Genomic DNA, 22,611 nt, shown 5'->3' on the forward strand with positions numbered 1-22,611 from the left:
GAAACTGAACTGTTCCGTTCGCGTGAACATTTGTTTTGAAATAAAAATAAAAACATATATCAGAAGAATTTGAAAGTCAAAATACACAATCTTCTAAAGCAAAAAATTTTTATCGTGGGGCATTGGAACCTTTTGCGAATGCGTTTAACTATTGTCTGTATTTTTCAAGTGGAAAAAAAGAAATGATCCCAGGTTTCCTCAGGTTTTGGGATTCCTCATACCAAATGGTTACCTTTCTTTGACACTGATGTTATGTCTAAAACCTACTTAAGTTTTGATCGCTGCAATTCGGAATGGAAGGAGATTTCTAGAAAAAGGAGAAAGAGAAAAGAAAAAATCCTGGACCCCTTGGGCAAAGTCGGTGAGGCGAACAGTCGACGGGGTAAAGTGAACTCGAGAAAAAAAAATCAATTGAGAATATCGGCTCCGGCAACTGAATGTGACCTTGGGATTGATGTCAGATTGTGCGAATGCGTCATGACACTTGAGGCATGTGCATCTGACGCGTTCAATACGTACGCAATCCAGCATTTTCAATTAAACGTGCTTCGTCGTTAAATGCACCCAAATAGCATGTACTAGGAGTACGAGACTCCTAGTACCAAGGCGGTGATGTGTTTGTTCTCTATGATGTGTTAATTTTTTTTTACCTGGGAGAAAGGAGCAATAGGGATATAGAGAGAATCGTGAGTAGAAATTTTGAGGCTTGTAACGATTTGCGGCATAATATGGAGCAAAAACAACCTCTTAGTTCTGGCCGTTGTTTACGATCCGGTATCAAACTTAACGAGGGATACATGTAAAGCCCCGGAATGGTCAGTTGTGCTCCTCCTCCTCTAATCCGGCCTCGGGAGGGACATTTGGAAACGGACTTAATCAATCCCGTCGCCATTTTCTGGATGTTTTTCTGAAGCCAACAATACTAGATAACATACGCTGCTCCGACGATACCAGCAAAAAATTGTAAGTCGAATTCGCCGAGATTTCATGTCGATACGCAATTCCCTAAGTATACTAAGTGAAACGAAGCGAGAAGTAGTAGCTTGTCCCTTCCTTTGAAAAAAAAAACTTATTAGCACCAAATAATGGGCACAGAGAGCAAGGAGCGAAATAGTACGTAAATTAGAGACTCAATGATAAAAAGAAGTGTTAAAGAAGTGTTCAGGGTCATGTAGGGATTTGAAATGTGAGCATGCCAGCAACAAAAGCGAGAATCCAAACTTCGATAGAAGCTGAATGGGACCACTTCTCGCTTCACTTTTTACTTGTACGAGGCGAAGACAGCTCTATGACTTTCTTCCTCATTACAAATGCAATGATATTGCATGAGTTTTTCGACAAATCTGATTTTCGTTACCGACGCCTTTATAGGAGAACGAAAAAGAGGACTTGCTGACTAATGTTTCTTTCGTAACACGAAATCGTGGATTCAAATTTACAAGATTGCAAAAGACCTGGTAATACCATCGGAAGAAGAGAAAATGGGTCCCATGACAGAATAAGTAATAGATAAGCGTTCTCAGTGTGTTGAGTGTTTTATTTGATCTCCTCTACCACAAACAGTTACTCTCGCTATAAATTCCTTGGAATTCCTCATCAGATAAAGTAAAAATAATTTTTTAAAATTTGTTTCTTAGGTTGAGGCGGACATGAGATTGTTATAATCCTTTATTACATATTAGCGAGCTTTTCGGCATATTCGCCTTCTTTTGAGTCTGAGTAGGTGAAATTGAACATGGTCTATGCGATCAAATCCCTTAACTGTCCAACAAGGAAAATACTAAGTGTACCACCGGATCTCATAGCTACAAGTAGAAGTGTGGTTTTTTAGGCTCTGAAGGAAGCGAGCTCGCCGGAACATTAGCCGAACATAAAGGATTATTACGACGTCCGACTCAGGCTAGAACCACGAAGCCTGGATCATCATCATGACGAGTTTTTCTAAAAGTAATATATGAAAAATGAACATTCTATTCACAATAAAACGATCAGATAAGGAACTAAACCCAGTGAGAACAGTTATAGTACATAGTACGATAAGTGAACTTTTCCCTTTAAAGAACAAACTTGTGTTTTACTTTGTTCAGAAGGTGTAAAAGGAGATAATTTAGAAATATTTTTAAGGGAACTTTATATGAAGTGTAGGTGTATCTGGAATATTGTTGGACCGACGTCAGAAGTAGTTATTCCTGAGGCATAGTGATTGTGGCCAAATGGTCAAATCGGAATACTACTACCATATCAAGTAAAATCGCCGGTTCATTATCTTCGTCGCCGGCGTTCACGCGCAGTGAAAATAGCATCCAAACGTATCTTCGAGAATCGCAACTGTGAGATAGAAGGTAACGTTTTTCGTGGATTACTGAAGAATGAATGAGGAAATAGGTGAAAAAATTACTAAATAAATAGTAGAGTCGCAGAAAATTTCAAATTCGCCGTGCTTTGTTGTTTTTAGCTCACGCATCCCAAGAAAAAAGTGTGCTGTCAAGGATAAAACGTAGCGTTTGAAGCTCGCACACATAAGAACCGTGTGAGAGCGGATGGAATAGCATGCATGGGATTGTTGGCAAGGTGTACAAATAGCAAAGTGAAGCAAACAAAAGCAAAGTGAAAAGGGAAAATTGTACAAGCTTCCGAAATGGGAATCGATGAAAAAAAAAAGAAAACAGCGTTGTAGCTGAAAGGGAAAAAAGTTCGAATAAGGTTTCTGGCTCATAGATCTATTTGGAGAAGACGTCGACCTAAAAACGGTGGTTATTTGAATGGAAATGTCATACGGTAGCATTTCAGCTTCAGTTTCAACACTGAAATCGAGAAATGAACAAAAAATAATGAAGTTACGAGAGTTCGTGAGATTGCGAGAAAACGATAGGAGAGTACAAAGAAACTAGAACTAGTAAAAAGACGTTGAATGCTGAAAGAAATTGGTAACACCGGATCGATATAGAGCTGTGCTGGAAGCGGCTCGTCGGCGCCGTGTTAGTGTCTCCGAGAAAGGTTTCAGCTAACATCGTCAGCGTCTTTTAATCGAATCGAATCCACTGCCGTTTTTCCCCTTATTTCCGCTGTTTCTCTATGTGTAAACAGCGGAAGGACAAGTAATCGCCGCCGCATCAGAAAAATCTGTGGCGGGCGGTCCCGAATATGTCCAAGAGACGGACGAGAATCGGCTGAAATCCCTCCGGGAAAACAGGACAGCTTTTAGTGGATGTTGAGTGAATTGAGTGCCGGAACGACTTGAGATGGACTAGCAATCATCCATCTTCAAACTTTTTTTTGAGTGAAGGAAAACTTTTACGGTCAATCATTCTAAAATAAAAACTGTATAAAACATAGATTCTGTAGTAGAAAATCGAATGACTGTGGAAACTATCAGTCGCTAAGTAAGTAGGAATAGAACAGTAGAAAACTATGCATTTTTACTGGAAGGCAGTGGTAAAACAGAGCACTGATGGTCAGGTACTGTAAAGCATGGTCCCAAATTGTACTGTACTGTACAGTACGATAAAGTTTCGAGCGCCATAATGCTAAGAAATTGAGGGTGGAGGCAGATCCACCTTCTCCAGACGAGGTCCGGTCCCATCGAAGCAGTGTCCAGCGTTTCCTCTAAGAACCAAGCGCTTGCTCGACATGAATCATTGGAACAGCTGAGGTGTCCTTGTTTCGATACAAGGACCGTCCGCAACATGAAACCACAGTCTGCTTTTAATTTTTTACCATATTTTTGCATCTCATATCAAAATATTTGCCTTTCTCTCTACTTCTCATTAATACCACTATCATCTACTGTAAAAGTGTAAGTTGTTGCTGCAACCAGCTTTTTTCAATATTTTATTATCTATTTATTTTCTGGATGTCATTACGAGAATATTCTGACAATAGCAAGGTAGTATGTATATACAGCATGGTTCTCTAAAATGATGCATATGTAGTGTAAGTCCTCCGCTTTAGTAGGAAAAAATACTAATTTGCTGGATTTTCGATCGCGCACCACAAAAAAGTTCTGATCATAAAAAAACCAATTATTAATAATTAAGTATGTACTGAACCAACTATGTAGACGTTTCAGAAGATGTTATTCAACGAAAAAAACAGAATGATGTAGACAAAATTAAGGTTATGCTAAAGAAAGGAGATGAATGAGGTTGTATCATCTTGACTTCCAGCAAGAACAGGTATCCAAAAAACAAGGAAGAAAAAACCTTAAAACCTTAGATTCTGCAGCCTATATGTAATCAAATAAGGAACAGTTTTGTACCACATTCTATGAAAAAGAGCTTTTACTGTGTTATACTGTAATACACATGCTGTTATATGTGTACACTAAGGAAACGACAAATCGTATTAATGAGGTCAATTTCATCCATAAATCCCTAGAACTGGAAAACTGATGTGAAGCGAGTGAAGTGAAAAGAACACTTGAAAACAATCCGCAAATGGAATTTTTCATATGAAAAAGCAGAAGTCGCTTAGGGAGAGAAGAGATTTTTTGTTGTTGAATAAACCAACGACGTTCTGTTTACTAGCTCAATCAACTGATAAGTGATCACTACTGACCTGATAAGGCGGAATTGTTGACTGATTGAAAGCTTGGCCCTTTGTTGTAAAATTAAACAGCAGCTATTCCTGGGGTTGCTGAATTACTTTTCTGTTTACTTTCTGTAACTTTTTGAGGAAGTTTGGTTTTGAACTCTGTTTTCGATTCCACCATGGCTTTTCCCATACATGTCTTTCTTAAGTGAAAATCAACAGAAAGTTAAGCTTATTCTGCAGCGCTCACCGAAAATTGTCTACTTCAGAAATTTGTTACGAAATACCGGCAGAAAGATGATTGGATCTAAGTAAAATGAAGCTCGCTCTCTGCCGGTCGAAGTCCGAAAGTGGCCAAATTTCGAAATTTTCGGGAAGAGGAATTGGGAAATGTTTGTGGGCTGCAAGAACTTTTTGCACTTTTTTGTAGGTCAAAGTACTTTAGATTTGACTGTTCTTAAGAAAAAATGGCGATGAGCGACTGCACAGTGAAAAGTTCAGGCCAAACCATAGTTGAGAATTAAGAAGCAGGTATTTATGTAGTATTGGACACAATATGTGTGATATAAACTACTTTATATTACAGTATGTCCCTTACACTGTAATATGTATCACATCTATTTTTCGAACTTCTCTGAACCTTGAAAAGGTCGAAATCGCAGATTTTAAGTCCTAAGGGCCGAATTCCGAAGCTTTTGAACGTTTGAAGGTAAAACATCGCATTAGAATTCCCATGAATCTCGCGAATTTTGGATGAGACCAGACTCCCACCCGAGAAAACACATCTACAACTAAAGAAAACTGGAAAATTCTGGACAAAACTTAAAAATGCAGCTCCAGTGGAGGTGCAACCGATGAACTCGAACGAACTCGACCTTGGGAATTCCGTGAAATTCTTCGAGGCTAATTGATCTTTTGAGAACAACTACACGGATGTTTGCTGTGTTCGAATGAGATCGTACTGCACTAACAATAGAACTGTATGCATAGTGTAAGAGCCCAACGCAAACGTACACACAAACATTGACAAAAGCTCCGCCTACTTGCGTGTAATGAACTGTAAACAGTTTAGATACCTGGCTGGACCTGGAACCAGATGAACATGGTTTGCCATAATTATGACCCGACCGTAAAGCTAAGATCTTTTCAACATGATGATGGTGGCGTTCAATCTCGCTCAGAAGCTCAAGAAATGAAAAAGAGGCTTTCTACTATCAGGTTGTGCTATGAAAATCTACAAAGTGTAGGAATAAATAAAATAGAAGGTCCCAAACAGAAAATTTCTACAAACGGCGTGCAGTCGACGAAGGTGGCTTGTTTGAACTGCGCCATATGTCAGCATATCAAAACATTATGAGTCATGCACGCATCATTTAGCGCGATCCAATGGGGCGTGGCCTGTGATTGTGGCACGGTTTCAATCGCTCGGAACGTCATGGATCATTGAAATGATGTGACATGAAAAATGAAGCATAGCCTTCATTGACAAATGGGAGAGGGCGAAGAAATAAGGACTTCCTCGAAACTCTATGAGAATCAGGCAAAAAACAAATTAGAGTGTGATTTTATGTGCTTGGACATCTATGGTTTGATTTGGTTTATTATTGTTACTATTTTTAGTTTCATTCACTTTAGTTTATCTATATTATGTTATCTATTTTATTTATTATTTAATTTTTAACATTTATTCAGTTATTACATATTATTGATTTGCTGTCTTTTGTCGAAGATTTGTATGATTTAAAAACAAAAAGCAATAAGTTTAAAAACCGACAAACTGATCAGTTCGTGAAATGTGGAAAGAGTTTCAGGTTGCTCCGCCCACTGCCGAAGAAAAGAGCTCTTATGACATCATGTAACTAAATATACGCACAGATAGCTTTCATTTTTCTTCACTCACTAAAAAGAGCAAAGAGAGTCACGGGAAAATATTGACACACCCCTCTAAGTCAATACTCGATGTCCTAACGGACAAAACAGGAGTTTTATAAATGGAGGTGAACTTATCTGAGTCTCCCGGATAGTTCCACGTAACTGCTTTGCCATGAACCAGAGGTTATATTAGATTCTTTTTAGATAAATGCGATTGTTTAATGCAGAAAATGTTGTACGGATCGATAATCGATTACTACCCCACTGACAATTATTATCGATTGGGCAGCAGCGCGAAGAAGCGTCAATCGATTGGTATCGATTGGTACACTTCGCACGGTGGAATATTTCTGCTTACATATTAACTCTCGAATCATTGCGAATCCATTATACAACAATTATAATTTTTATTATTATAATTTTTACATAACAAAGAGTGTACGATGTATGTATATATCGCATCGATAGGATAGTGAGGTGATTTTTAATGTTTTTTTAGTGCAGAAAGAAAGATACTGTACGCAACTCGACCCTTCAAGGAACAATTGAAAGATCTCTTTTAAAGTCCGGATTTATAGTGAGAAATTATCTCTTTCTTTTTTTTTGACAATTTTTTTGAGTAACGATTACTCGAGAAATTCGTAATATTTCCAGTTTTTGAAGGAAATGGATTATCAGCAAAATGGCGGCTGATTCACAAGGGGTCAAGAAATAAACAAATAAAACTATTTACTATTTTTCTCGTCTCCTTAATAGGTTCTGCATATTTTTCGTGCAATCATCACCACGACCAAAATTCATGCTAGAAATTCTACAGATTTCTCAAGAAAAGTCATATTATTTATTTTACTCCGCTCCTGAAGTTGAACTAATAAGGACCATAAAACCAGACTAGTAGCGGCAACGAGGTGTTATGGATGCTTTCAAGTTCTTACTCGCTCTAAATAGTCAAGCAAATACACATGCATATTTATGCGAACCAGTGTTATACGATATATATCATGAGAAAAAAATTCCTCTGCTTTAGTTCCCAAATTCAAAAATTCCCAACGAACTATTTCTGCAAATGTTCAATGTCACCAATTCGATAAGGCAATGCAATTCGAGGAAAAACGCTTCGATGAACTTTAGGGGAAACTTGTTCCGTCGAAATGTTTCAGATGATTCGAGCGCTTTCAGAACAAAAAATGGCTCCATTTTGTCTCGAGAAGAGTGTTTTCGAAAGTTCTCGAGTTCCGAGAAGAATTTATGCGTTGCAGAATGGATTCTTCGAACACATAGCCATTCAAAAAGGAAAGAAAAAATCAGAAGTAGACTGAACAGCTAGTTAATGTTATACGCGATTTAGAGTTTATTCATAGGGTTTCTGAAGAATTGCTTCCAGCTTCGCATTTTGAAGGGTACCAGTAGCCTGTTTTTCTGCACGGCTGATTTGATTTCTCACCATTAGACCATTTTTTCTAAAGGTCATGATTTTTGCTTAAAAAAACAAACTGTAGCTGATGAAAATTAATTAACGAGTTTCAATTAATTTTGAGAAAAATGTACAGCAAATCAAAATCTGCTACTGCGGCGCTATCAGTTAGAAAAGAAGAGAGAACAAAAAAGTATTAAGACAGAATGAAAGAAAAACTGGAAAGAAAGATGGTGGGAAGCTCAAAATTGAAGGAGACTACATTGAGAAATTGAAAAATATGTAACTATGTGAGAGGAACTGTGAGAAAGAAAATAAGAAGCGGTGGGAAAAATAAATTAGGAAAATTGAAACAACATTAAAGACGATATCAAATGAATTGTATCGAATGCGTCAGAATGGAGCGAAATATTCGAAAACATGTGGAAAACAAGTATGTGCTTCCCACCAACTTTTCCGTGTTTTTTCTTCGAAGGATTGAGTGGTAGCTCATGAATGATCGAATGGTAGCCATGTAATATCGAGTCAAGCCAAGTAGCCAAAGAAACAATAGTAGCTATTTTTGTGAAAATAAATTGATGTTGAAAAATGTACATTTCGTGCCCTCATAGGTACGTTTTTCTCTCCGTTTTTGTCGTAAACGAGTTCTACGACTGACTTTGCAAACTAAAAGTTAAAAAAAAAACTTAAAAAGGAAATTAAATTAGGAGAAAGAGTCAAGCTGAAATGAATATTTCGTAGTAGTTGAGCTGGAAATTTATTCGATAACTGCACTTCCAACGAAAATTCGTTAGATGTTGCGGTATGCGGCCAGAAGCGAGGAGGAAAGAGAACTTTTCTAACGAAGGTCATTTTGGAATCACAAGGGCATTGTGCAGAATTCATTTTCGATGTCGTAAATGGCCTGTTCGCACGGATGCGGCGATGACGCATTGTGCGGTCGGCGTCACTGAGGAACAAAAGCAGGCAGTGCACAAAATGGAAGAGACGCTGGAAAACCAGTTTTTAAAATGCGCATGAGTTATCACCACATCGGAACCATTATTGCGATGGCTTTGTGAGGAAAATTTTTTACCTTGTCGAAGTCTCTCGCGGTATTCTTATGCTGGTAAGGAAATGGCGGTCGGAAATTTCTGGGTAGCTTTTTCTGTGGTCCGCTGTAGGAAGAAGGATTGGGAAAACACGGTTCGCTTCCGGTCTTACCATGCCTTGACATTGTTGAAAGGTTGCGCTTTCCTCCACAGATTGATGACTTTTTGATTACGATCTACGAAAACGCACTTGTATACAAGAGCGACTTCAACAACAGATTTTGGATAGGAGTTGGTAAAAATTAATAAAAATAGAATTGACATAAAATTGGACTCTTTCCCGTCGTTGAGTGACGCTAACAAATGTTGGGTGTGCACTTTTACTGATTCGACTACGGAAACATGTGTTTCCCGCAGCGCGAGCACCGGCCCTCCGTGGTCTCTCAACTGTTATTTCACGAGCTTAACGGGGCAATAGGACCAACGCTCGAGCAAGGGTGATTTACTATCTCAAATATGAAAAATTTCCCACACGTTCCTCAGCAGACACTCCACTAAACTGATTTGCACATTTTATTTCCTGTACAATTCCACAACAACGAAAGAAAAAACGAAATCTTTCAAAAACTTTTACTCTTGTTTTCTTAAATGTGCCGATAAGTGCAGTGAGACTCAAATGTTATGTGGCGCCGTCTTGGATGTGACCCCATCATCCTTCGTTTGTCGTTCTTCCTAAGTGTTGTCATTTTTTCTACGGAAAAACGTTAGGGTGGTGCGAGAATCCAAAATCATTTTTACATCTAATGGAAACGATGTGAGGATGACTTTTGTGGAGTTCTTTAAGTTCACAGTGAGCTCATTATCAGCGAATTGAACTGGATTAATTATTTCTTGGAATCCTGTTTACATCTGCCTTGGAATAAAATGCCAGGTTATCATAATATCTTGAAATTTCGCGGGGACATTCGATTAATTAGTTAATTAATTAAAATTGTAGTAATAAAATACCAGCCTAGAATACTTTAATAATGTGGTTAATAAATTATAGTAGTATAAAAAAGAGTATTTGATAATTTTCATGTAGCGTGCCGTGTAAAGAAGTCTGATTGGCACCTGCTCTCGGTGGTCCTGCTTATCTCAAATGCAATCAGGCATTTCATTACATATACCCTCCGGGCATGTACGGGCTATATAACGTGCACAGTTATATGGTGGAAATTACCCAAATATTGCAGGAAAGCATTGCGTTTTGAAGCACACCGCGAAATCCCAAACCCAGTTCAATTTCGTAGAAAGAGCGTGAAATTTTCGGTGACACCTTTTTGTTTCGTTACGCTGCTGGACATTGTCGACCGAAGACTATGGAACAGTGACGAAAGGATGGATTCTGTGCGAACTCTTGCTGTAGACCGAGAAGGTTAGGCAAAGCTGTGCTCAAGCAGGACGCGCTTCGGCGATAATGCGGCAAACCGCGTCAAGCGATAATACCAGCCCGCCAATGAGGTCAAGAAGTTAAGTGATAATTTAGAAGAATTCTCAGTTATCTAAGGCTGAATTATTCTCAATAAGTATTGATTTCGTGATGTTTCCTGATGCTAAAAATTTCGCGCTTTGGTATTCGTGTTGCCAGGAACACGGTTCAAGGTTGATTCAAGGTAATATTCAAGAGATTTGTGATGGTTCAAGTGACCAGTGACAACCATCTAAATATTTTCCATTTCTATGAATTTTTAAACGTCGCAAAGCCCAAAGAGTATCTTGGCCAGACGAATGTCAACAAGGATGGCGCAACTCCCACTAATTCAAAATTATGGGGACAACAAACTTTTATGAGGGAATGACGACATTCATTCGTAAGAACTGAACTAGAGTGAGTTACATATATCCGGAATGAGGTTTATTATGTAAGCGAGGAGGGGGGAGGGGGAGTGGGGAGGGAAACGGGGAGAATGAGGGTTAAATGAACATGAAAGGAATGAAAGGAAATGAAATAAAGAAAGGCGTCCTTCGTGGGAATACTCCTCTGATTACAATTTAAAATAGATCAAAGTAAAGCAAAGTGTGATGAAGTGAGTTGGGTCGGTCAGTCCCTTAGGGATGTGGCTACGCATTCGACTTCAGTTCAGAATCCTTCAAGGTCTTAGTAACGTGCGACGTGCGACGCATAAAAGGTCTACAAAATGAATCGTGATTCCGGCCAATGGATAAAATCAATATTTTTATCCACTCAGTCGAATCTGCTACCAATTTACCGATTTCGAAAAGATGAGAGGCTTGGTTGGGTTAGTGCGGTTTAGTACCATCAACCGTAGAGTCGCAAGCGATCCTCTTATCGTCTTGGCTACACCCGCCCACGTCAGTACAGATTTTCGATTTTACTGAGATTTTAGACTGATTAAAACACTATGTCCGAAAAATAAAGTTAGTGTATTTGTCGTCACAGTTAGGTCTGGAGCATTAGCAGACGATCCTCTTACCAACGACGCTGCGCTGGCCCAGATCAAAACAATTTTTGAAAGGAATTCAAGTGTTATATCGAATGTAAGGAAACGAAACTGTGATGTAAGCAAACATCAGGATTGTTTCCGGACTCTTTTCCTAAAGTGAAATTCTTATGATGAGCTCTCAATGATGCTAAAATAATCTCTCAACTATCCACTTTCTATGATACTGGAACGAGTTTCATTCGAATTACCTGAATCAATACATTGTTATACGTAATTGAACAGGTAGAACTAGTCCCTGATTCAATAAATGTTAGAGGAAAAAGACAGCGCCTCGTCATTATATGCTTTCATATGAATGAAAATATACTCGACTGAAGGGAACAAGTTTTTCCCAGTGCACTCTGTGAACACCGTCCATTACGCCGGAGACTCTCCTTCTGAGATAAAATGATATAGGCATAAATGTTGTCACAAGAAGCACCTTTCAGCAGCATTAGAGCTATTACACAGGAAGTGGATATCGAAAGATGTTAAAGAATTTGAAGAAAAGAAATGAAAGAAGAAAAATGTGAAGTAATGCTACATTTCATTGCTACATTTTTAGGAAACACAAAGTTTCAATGAGTTCAGCCTATCATTCATGAGGAATATTATGAACATAAGCGAGTTATAAATTACATCAAACCTATATGTGGTATTTTTTTTTAAATGGATTCCTCTAATTCATTTAATTCCCATTGAGAAATAGTAATAAAATCTTTCAAAGCTTGCGGAAGTGTGTTTACAACTCTAACACCACGATACAGCTATGCACCCACGTGCAACTAGAAAAGCGCACTACTGTAAACCCACCAAAAGAGCTCGAAACGAGTAAATTCATAATTTATGGCCATTTCTTGGAATTCTCACTATTTCTGAGACATAATTGCAATTTATACAGTAATTGTAATTTGTATTTGTTGTAAATGTCGATTCGTAATTGGTTAATGAATGTATAATAATAATAATAATAATAATAATAATAATAATAATAATAATAATAATAATAATAATAATAATAATAATAATAATAATAATAATAATAATAATAATAATAATAATAATAATAATAATAATAATAATAATAATAATAATAATAATAATAATAATAATAATAATAATAATAATAATAATAATAATAATAATAATAATAATAATAATAATAATAATAATAATAATAATAATAATAATAATAATAATAACAATAATAATAATAATAATAATAATAATAATAATAATAAATAATCGATAGAGTTCTTAAGAGCTGCTGTAAGCCCGCCCAGAGAGCTCGAAACATGTACATTCATAATTTAGGGCATTTTTAAATCCTCAACACTCCTGAAAAAGTTTTTAAAGACATTTTATCTCACTATTTTGAAGACAACAACAGAAGCGCCTTCAAAATACCCACTCTAGTGGCTGCTCTTTTGTCTTTGGGGTGGATATCCAACAAATAACTCCGAAATAAGGAGGGCTCGAAAAGAAGATATCAAATAAGTTCATCCGGAAACACAAGATAACAATGGTCTAGTATTTAATGCCATAAAATTGTGATTAGATAAAAGAAAAGCTAAGCGTTAAAGTGTATGCCGAAGGAGCGTATATGGAAGCCACAAAGGACAATAACATCTGAAGTCACCATGGTAATACGCGGATATTTGTGCAACGAACGTGTAGAGTTGCGCGCGACCGACCTTGATTGTTATCTCAAATCGTTCTCACGGACTGTCTATATCTGTCACGAAATAATAACCTACGATTAACTTCTAGGATGACGTACTTGACAATCTTGCAAAGGTGATGCACTTTACGAAAATAAATTGAGTGGAAGAGCGAGAACTCTTTTGTTCCTCTTTAAACGAGCAAATTTCCATTGAAGACTTGAGATATGATGATAAATTTTTTGAGGAATCGGACCAAAAGCGCATACTATACTATCGCTACAAAATCCCGTATTTAACATAAATCCTCTCCCTTTCGAAAAGCTTGAAACTGATTTGGAGAGAGAAAACTTTTCCTTTCTTTAATCCTTAATCTTCGCAAATCTCCTGCTTAATCCTGATGCCATTAACATCTGAAAAATAGTAGTTTCTGAGCGGAAAAAAGAATTTCCTCATCTTTTATGAAGTTTTCTACCTCATATTCAATAAATTCCAGTTATTACAATATAATTTCCATTGAAAAAATAAAACATCAAACATATACATACATACAGACGTGATTAATTGTGAAGGACGACTTTTGACGGTTAAATGTTCCCCATAGGTGCGTTGGATACGGTTGCCTACGTAACAGAAACATCGATGTCTTTAGTTTAAAGTGCTTAGTCTATCGTTTCCCACGGTTTCCTCTTACAACAGCTTTCTACGCACGTCTAATTTAGCAAAACAGACGTCTATTTCTATTCTTCGAGAAGAAATTAAATAATGGAGGGGAAATATTGCCCGTGAAAAATTGGGAGCTGCCTAACTGCTCAGTCACCAGTATTCAAACGTGATGGCAATACTGACGACATTAACAGTAATAATTTGCAGTATTTGACCAGGCCCCCTCCTAAGAAAACAATAGATAAAATACTGTATTTAGCGAACTGTTGAGGATTAGGCCCCTGATTGGAAATGTCATTTACGGAATAAGACTAATTCCAGTACTACACCTATGACTTGCTTATCCGTACAACGCTTTTTATTATAACAGAAATTCGCCAGATCAATTATATTGAATGTTTAATGATTGCAAACTCCTGCACCGTTAATTTTCCGCGGAAGTATGTGGTTCTCAAGAAAAGCAGAAGAATATCACGAAGAAGTTATAAAACCACGAATTTATTACGTTAATTTATAGAAATACAAATTACGATGTAGGAACTCACAATTTAAACTGTCATCAAGAGCAAATCGTTCGCTTAGAAATGTTCCGAGCGGATTTTCCATAGGTTTTCTATACTAATGTATATCATTCTATTAACTTTAAATGTGGCACTTCCGTTAATTCCCGGAGAATGGAAATTTGCAATCCACACATGAGATGGGTTACCAAAATGTTCTAGATAACCTCCTGATTACGAGTATATTGAACATTTTCAGAAACAACAAACAGAAAGAACAGAAGTCTGTGCGAATCCTATGAACCCCTCTTCCTTTCACGGAGATACATATATCCGCGGGCCATGCCAATGACAGGATTGGAGAGGTGGGAAATTACATAAACGATAAATGTTTGTGAAATTTCTGCTGTTTTCAGTCCATACTTTCTCAAAACTAAATTCTGGAAGTATATTTGAAATCAGCGTCTCATTAGCTTTTGAAGGGTTTATTTCATAGTTTAGTTTTGTAAATTTCCAAGGATTCCGGCTCACTGCGACTGATTTGTGCGATGGAGACGGATTTTGGGACACAGCAGTGTTGTACTTATAACAATTAAAATACGACATCAACAAAAAATAAACGAACTCATTCAATGTCATTTTTTGAAAGCCTGAAAATGCCTGATGGGTCATATCGTATTCTGCGTCCCACTACTTCCTCTACTTTATTTTGCGTAACGAAGAAAATTGGCCTAACCCGTGTTCTCTTTTTTTTCACTATGCATAATATTTTATTAAAATAATATCTGTGCATCAGTACAAATGGATAAAACGCTAATGAAGTAAAGCTGGTTAATATTGGAATCCGTTATTGTAGTAGGTCCTCTCGCGAGCTTTCTTAGCATATTCGGCGGCAAGTCGTTGTTTCATGAGGCTGAGACCTGAAAAAAAAATCCGAACACTGTCTTTGGTCATTAAAATTGTGCGGTTATGTAGTTGTGGAAATAGTGAGGACATGCAAATGCATGTTTTCGGATGAAGGGACTTGGAAGATTCCTAGATTTTTTCAGTCCACTCGGCGAATGTGTTTCAAAGTTCTAAATTTTGTCGCCTTCCTAATGTTTGATCAGAAAACAAATTAGGGTAGTATGTGTTGTTAGTCCTTCGATTGTACATACCGCGTTACAACTAAAAAATTGTTCCAAGGGGTATTAACTAAATAAAGAACCGTTCAGATGGTGAGCAGAACTAAAATGCAAGTCTTCCAACGAGACGAATACTTACGAATGATTAATCTCGTTTCTGTAATGGGAAAAAGCCGAGGAATATCAAAATTAGGACAGTAGTATCACGAGTTAAATTTTCCTAAAAATCAACAGCGCATCATCGTAAGAAAAAAAAAACAGAGACGTCGCATCGCGAATTCTACCCAATTCGCAGGAAAAAATCCCAGGGTGATCGGCAGTTTTTCCACACGTTTTCGCCTAACGATTTTCTCTCTTTGAAGCGGTTTGTGCCACAAAAAGCACCTTATTTACGCATAGCGTATCACGAATAACTTCATAACACATGTACCGCTCATTTCGAAGAATTTTGCTACAGATTAATAAGGGAAGATGTGACGTAGCCGTTTTGGATGAATGGACATTCTTGACATTGTCCAATTAGTGGAATTAAAACTTAACATGATTAAAACTAACCAATTCCTCCATATATGAAAGTACTAATTGCCAGTACTACCAGCATAATGCCACCTCCTGCCAGCGCACTCAAATACGCCAGTCGTTCCTGATTACTGTAGCAACCACAATCGTTCTTGTATCTACACTCAGTAGTTGATCTGAAAACATCCGCACATCTCTAAAGCAATTTCCATTGGAAAACATGCAATATTACTTTGAATTATCCCGGAAATTTTTGAAATTTATTGACGCTAGCACTATACATACTACTGCACCACAGAATGTGACTACCATAGATAAATGGTATAAATAGCTCTGAAAGAAATCAATATATTGACCGGAACGAGTCCCACACACAGGCACCTTTCTTACCATTCTTCTCGCTCTCTTATACAAATAGTAGTGATTGGAGCTCAGTAGTATTTGTGATGCAAAAACAACTCCTGCAGTCCCAAAAGCTGCATAAAAAGCACCCTGAGATATCATGCATACAGTGAGAAAAACCAGGATAGATAGGAAACTACTGTTTCGCATACTTGTTCGCTGTCACTTTTCGGCATGGAATCACCACGACCGGTGATATTCCATAGAGCGATCATTGTCATCACCAATGCAGGATATTTGGTCAACGCGAACATGAAACGTTGATAGCCGAGAAAAGGATTTGCTCTGAGAGCCCGTGCATTGATCGTTTCCATGCTAAAAAAAACGTAACGGTGGTGAAATGGCAAGTTTCTTTCGTAAAATTGGGAGTTTTTAAAAAGAAAAGGACGGGTTTTCGCGCGTAGAAAAAACGATCGCGGTGTTTCAAGGAGAGTGGTTACCTCTGGATCAGATTTTTTTTGGAGTTTAGCTTGCCACGCAAATTGTTTGTGCATTTATCTACTTGAACTCAATTGAGAAAAAATCTGCGGGGAAAAAAGTGAAACGCATGGAACGAGAGGATTAAAATTCGGTTTGGTGTCTATTCAAAGACTCAATTACGGTGCACAGTAAATCATTTAGTGATTTTCGCCACCAAAAATACGGTACTGAAAAAATTCATTTTTCTGAAGAGTTATTTCAATATGTTAGTTTTTCTTCTTGTTTTTATTGTTGATCTCTAGAAAATAGGTTCATCATGAAAAACATCTTGCTAATCTGTGCCTGACATAGATCTCATAAGGACAGAAGCAGTTGGTATGCAAAAAAATTGATTGCGTTGAAATTTTTACTAAGCGAAAACTCGTCCGTATGGAAAAACAACAGTATTACTTATTAAGAAGAAACAGTCCTACTTAGAAAAACTTACTCGTCCGCTGAAGAGCGTTGACTTGAAACCGCCGATTCTTCCTGCATAGGCCTTCCACGTTCCACTATTTGAGCAGGAGATTGTCGTTGTGAGAGCGGATCCGTTGAATGTAGCGCAACCCTTGGTAATTGGTGTGGATTTTCACCAAAATATGACTCTTGGTGATCAATTGGCGATGTAGTCGGCATCGGAAGTCGATCAGTCATCAACTGATCAGGATAGAGAGTTGTTAGGTTCGCTGGTGCCGAAATTTTCCTTAATGTGACATATGCACCGTGAACTTTCAAACATATTCCGAAGATTTTCTGAGGATAAAGTCTTTTCCACATTTTCATATATTTCTTTGCTAGTTTTCAAAAACTATAGTTTCTCTAATTTCGCCGTGGATTTTCAAAGTTTTTTTTTCAAATAATGATAAAATAATAATAATATTGTAATAATAGAATAGGAAATTACGTAGAATATTTTCTAAAGACCTCCCTCGTTTCCTTCTTACCGCCACATTATTTTAAGACCACACGAACGTTTGTGAACAAACAGAAGCAGCAGTATTATTGCTGGAGGGATGTTGGGTGAAAATACCCGGTTGGCTACTTATCTTTTTTACACACAGATACCTATTAGAATTTTATAATTTCCTAATAATCCGTCGATGTAGTTGTCATGAGTGTCCGTCACAGTGGTCCATCTTTTTGGGAGAGTTACGATCCTCTGGACCCAGAAAAGGAGTGACAACTACCCTTAACGGCATGCGGTTGCCTTGAGGAAGGAAACATTGGCGTTGGCGATCCGATCGTCGAGCAGGAGCTGCCACCATAGCATTGACCGCGAGAACTACGCGGTTGTGTTTAGAATGTGGCAACAGAAAGAGAAATTTCCCTCGTTGAAGCTCCGGAACCAGTTGTTGACGGAAGTGTGGACACTGGTCTTTTCGTAGAACTCCTCGTTGATGTCAGCGGCCGCTTTACGTGCCGTAGGACACTACTTCCACTCGTAGAAGAAGAGCGCTCGGAATCAAGGTAATTCCATTTGCATTACAACCGTAGCACCACAGGAACGCGGTGCTATTTCATACCTTTGGCTTTCACAACTGAATATAGCGGGGTCATAGCGACACGAAGGGCGGTGCAGCTGCGCCAACTGCAGCAAGAAATGGTGTCAGCAATGGTTTCCACTCTATATTCTAACCGCTCTGCTCCGCCGCAGCGCTTCGTACCAACTGCACCGTATTTCATGTCGTTTTAACCTTACCATAGCTTTTATTTGAGTCCTTAGAAAAAATATGTGTTTTAGCTTCCAAACGTCATTTTTTTCAAAGTGTAAAAAAATAGTTACCCAACCTAATAGAAGAGAAAGAGACCAAAAGCCGAAAACAGGAGTTAGGTTTATGGTTTGCTGACCAACCTGCTGGTTTGGTTGGAAATGGGTTGCCGATTGAAAATATCCGAAAGAGGAAACTCTTCCGGGCGTCGTGTACTCAAATGATCAGGAAACCAATATGGACCGACGGTGTTATGTGCGTTAGGAGCAACACCAAGAGCACGAGCGCCAATGTATGGTGATGAGTCTAGAGTCCGAACGCGATGACGTTGATAGATAGGAGATTCGGAAGAGGCTAAACTTTGCAATTAAGTCCTGATTTAAACTTCCTGCCCATTTCTCAGCTAACGTACTACTTATGTCCCGAATAGGGGGCGTATCCCGTATTATTGCTCGTGGAAGTCGTACAGGTGTCGCCAACACGAACTCTGGGAATGACATACTCCTAAAATTTCGAACGTGAAAATCTCCAGGTGAGTCTTATGAGGACAAATTTAACTCACTGGTGCATGACATTTCCATTTGTGATAGTGGGTCGTTCGATTCCCATGGAGTCAGTTTTCCGCTGAAAAAAGCACTTTGGAAGAAATGATTTATTAGTGTTCGCGACATAAGAACCTTTCTTCTCTTTTATGGTGAACTGTTGTTGTATATAAATAAAAAGAAAGTAAAATAGAGTGAATTCGCGTTTCACTTCCTTTTTTATTTTATTATTTTATCATTTTATTATTTTTTATTGATTTTTCTAATGCAAAATTTTTGACCTTTATTGGATAATATATTGAGATGTATTCAAGTGAAAATCTGAAATGTGTCTATCAGAAATATTTCTTCAAAATTTCAAAGTGTGAGTAGTTGTTCCTCCTGCTTTTCTAAAACACAACAATTACGCTTTTCGTTATGACTAACCTTCGTATTTTTAGGAGACACTAAGACGTCACAGACTAACAGTCAGTTACTCACATCTGTTTCACGACTACGCGATAATGTGCGGCCTCCGCCAAAATTGTCTAAATGTTTGGGTCATCTGACGCATTTTTTTTTATCTGTAGCTATTGGGCGTTTAGGGCATGACTCATGCGATACAAATAAGATTACCGTCCCCTGCTTTTAGTAAATAATAGAAGAATCAATGCGGCAAACATGGAAAGAAAACATTGCAAAAAAAGTCATTTATATCAGATTTTATTATAAAAAAAAAACCTGAACAACAGTAACAGGTGTGACATAAGAATATCTTCAAGAATATCATGCATAAATTGTGTTCAAATAAAATTAAGTTGAGTTTTCCAACACCTTAGAAATGTGAACAGAATAATAAGGAAAAAAAATGAAAAGTAGAAAAATTATTTGTTAATTTTTTATTTTTTTAAAAAAAAAAAAAAAAAAAAAATCGTAAACTTTCTAGCGGGGTTTAAGAACTCGATTCGATAAAGAATACGATTTCATATTGTGTACGTACAGATTTTTTTTGAGGCAGTTGTGGAGATTTATTAATACTTAGGAGATATAAACTACAAGCAATAGCTAAAAATTTGTAAACGAAGGTGAAAAATAAGGAGATAAACTAGAAGACACTTATCAGGGTTAAAAGGTCTGACTAGTGAAGATAACTGTCACCTCTGCAGTACTGTAGTATTATTAGTGTGGTGCAGTCGGTTAGGGGTCCGTTGTTCCCACACGGTCGAGGATTCGAAACCGCCTTAGAGCAAACCAAGTCTTACATCCCTCCATGGTCGATAACTTGGTACTAGACTTGTCTGGGAGGATAAAAACACTGCCTAAGTTGTCGGTTGGCCCCGCAAGTCATTATATAGGCCATTTACACGTTCGTAAACCTCAACGATTATGAATTCCAGTAAAACGCGCTGGCGCATCCAAGTGGATTGATACGCCAGTGACTTTTCCCCTCATCCTTTATCCTTTATCCTTTATCCTTATTAGTGTTGGTTTCTGCATAAAGAGGACCAGGTACAAAAAGACTTGTTTAGGATCTCTAGGATGCTTTGAAATTTGATCAGTACCAGAAGTATCTGCTTATAGAAGTTTCGTACAATCCAACAACATTACTACGCCATTCAAATTATACTTTGGACCAGCTGATAGTCAATTAAATCTTAAGTTTACCACCTCTTGTTCTGTTTACTTAAGGAATACATGAGGAGGAATGCATCAGTGCATGATAGCGTTTCCTCTGATAAGTTACCCTAGTTAGTAATCATATTTATTCCATATTTACTTACTTATTTGAAAACATCCATAAGCGTGTCCCATAATAAAAACAGGAAAAAACAGAGCTCACTAGAATAAACAGAATTCCGCCTAAATTCCATCAAGCGAAATTGGCCTCTTTATTGGCTATTTGCGTATCTTTGCTCCCACTTTGGATTTTCTCTTCTCTGGTATTCTCAAAAGTTAGTGTTCTGGAAAATGCTGAAAAGTAATCAGACAATCAAGGCCACTCCCTACAGGAAGAAACCCTAACAACTGGTAGATGCAGTGTGCGAAAAACACCCAAAACGCATCGAAGTTTCGTTGCCTGGCGAGAACGCGAGACGCGGCAATTCCTGGAGGGCCGTGCCCACCCTCCCTATAACTCGGACCTTACCCATGCGTCTCACCTGTTCCAGGGTCTGAAGCAACTCTGCACTAAAAGCTCCGCACGAAGCCTGCACGAAAAAAAAAACTTTGAAAGTGCGTGATGACCTCGAAGATATTCTGGACGATTTTAAATGTCGCAACTCCCCCTTTCCTCTTTTGGTGATTACATAGGCGATCCTTGATTTTCAATAATGAATTAAAAAATTTCCAAGAGAATCTTTCAAAGATGGGTGAAAGGATGCATAAAGAAATAAAATTAAATTGTGTGGCGGGTTGACATGTGATTCTCCTGCAACAGAAGCTGAGAAATCCTCACGCGAGGCCCTTTACCTAAGCTCGGAACATTCGGAAGTAGAAAAATGCATAATATGCATGAATATACGTAAGAAAATATTTTCTTTTAAAAGGAAACGATAGACGTTTGAACAAAAGGACGAATATTAGGAACTATGGGACTGTTCAGAGGACTACGATCAGGACGTCATAATCAAAGCTGTATTAGACAGTAAAAATCATTGTTAAACGTCCATCAGCCTTAACATGGCAACAATAAAGGCTATCAGATAACTTTTTTGGTATTCTAGACAATTCTGCACTAAGGTCGCAGTTTTTTGCCTACATTAATGGGCTTTGTAATGGATCAAACATGTATAATGCAACTAAGTAGAAATGTGATCAAACTGATTTCTTGAAAATTGATTTAGGGAGCATCCGTGTGAATTTGATGCTATATTCTTGCTTAACCGTGGAACTACAGACGTACAAAATTGTTTTCAACTGTACGTTGAACGCAATCAAGGGCAACAACACTGTTCGAACATATGTTTGTATAGGCGACGGGGTCTTATCTTTGCGGTAGTAACGCTAGAAGTAGTGTTATCCTAATATATGAGTAAATGTTCTGTTCGGCAAGAGAAAATAGATGTCTATGAATACTGAACACTTTCAGGATGACATATGAACATATTTGCCGGCATTTATGTTCACGGCGATGACCGCAATGCGTCCGCAGTAACTCGCGCACTTCCTCTACCTGGCAAACACCGTCCAGCCGCGAACGCTCCTTTTCTCGGAATGGCATAAATATCGATCCATATACCAATATGTTATGTATAAAATCTTGATTCTTTCTCGATTCTCTCTTTAGCTACCGCGTTTATTGTTATCACGTCTTTCGTGATTCTTTCAAGTATCAGATGTTTTAAACCGTTCAAAATGCTGATCAGATCCTGCCCAAGAGCACAGACTCATCATATCAAGTGCATTTTTCTGAAATTTAATTCTTAAACTTTTCCTCTTCTTCTTAACTTTCCTTACATGCTTTCATTCTCATTCAATTCAATCGAAAACTGTTTCAAGGTCAGTGTTAAGTAGAGTAAAATGGAGATAAAATCCATCTAGTGTGCTACGCAACCTGATAAGAAGAAAAAAAAGCGCTATTTTTCTCTTTATCTGTTTAATGTGCTCCCGTTCAGAGCTCATAGTCACTGGTGATTGAAAGAGTTGAAAGAGTTGTGTCCGAGAAAATATTTCTCAAGAATAACGAGAATTCAATGGACTGAAATATGAACTCACCAT

General features: G+C 37.8%; 2 protein-coding genes across 3 annotated transcripts; both read right to left on the reverse strand.

The window, feature by feature from the left end:
* Nucleotides 1-12,277: 12,277 nt before the first annotated feature.
* Nucleotides 12,278-12,640, reverse strand: RB195_002751 (uncharacterized protein; the record flags this gene model as incomplete). The annotated part of the gene is made up of 1 exon (XM_064200142.1): nucleotides 12,278-12,640. The coding sequence occupies one exon, from the start codon at nucleotides 12,638-12,640 to the stop codon at nucleotides 12,278-12,280; it is 363 nt and encodes a 120-aa protein (XP_064056023.1).
* A 2,351-nt stretch (nucleotides 12,641-14,991) lies between these two features.
* Nucleotides 14,992-22,611, reverse strand: RB195_002752 (uncharacterized protein; the record flags this gene model as incomplete). 2 transcript variants are annotated; one of them, XM_013442061.2, is made up of 10 exons in its annotated part: nucleotides 14,992-15,080; nucleotides 15,840-15,979; nucleotides 16,036-16,136; nucleotides 16,194-16,295; nucleotides 16,358-16,520; nucleotides 17,113-17,367; nucleotides 18,517-18,727; nucleotides 18,786-18,877; nucleotides 18,936-18,997; nucleotides 22,609-22,611. In XM_013442061.2, 10 exons carry the CDS (start codon nucleotides 22,609-22,611, stop codon nucleotides 14,992-14,994), a joined length of 1,218 nt encoding a protein of 405 aa, XP_013297515.2. The 2 variants fall into 2 exon arrangements, with proteins under 2 accessions (XP_013297515.2, XP_064056024.1); XM_064200143.1 differs by lacking the exon at nucleotides 22,609-22,611 and adding an exon at nucleotides 21,018-21,044.

This window comes from Necator americanus, chromosome IV (assembly GCF_031761385.1).
Source record: "Necator americanus strain Aroian chromosome IV, whole genome shotgun sequence".
Classification (NCBI taxonomy): Eukaryota; Metazoa; Nematoda; class Chromadorea; order Rhabditida; family Ancylostomatidae; genus Necator; species Necator americanus.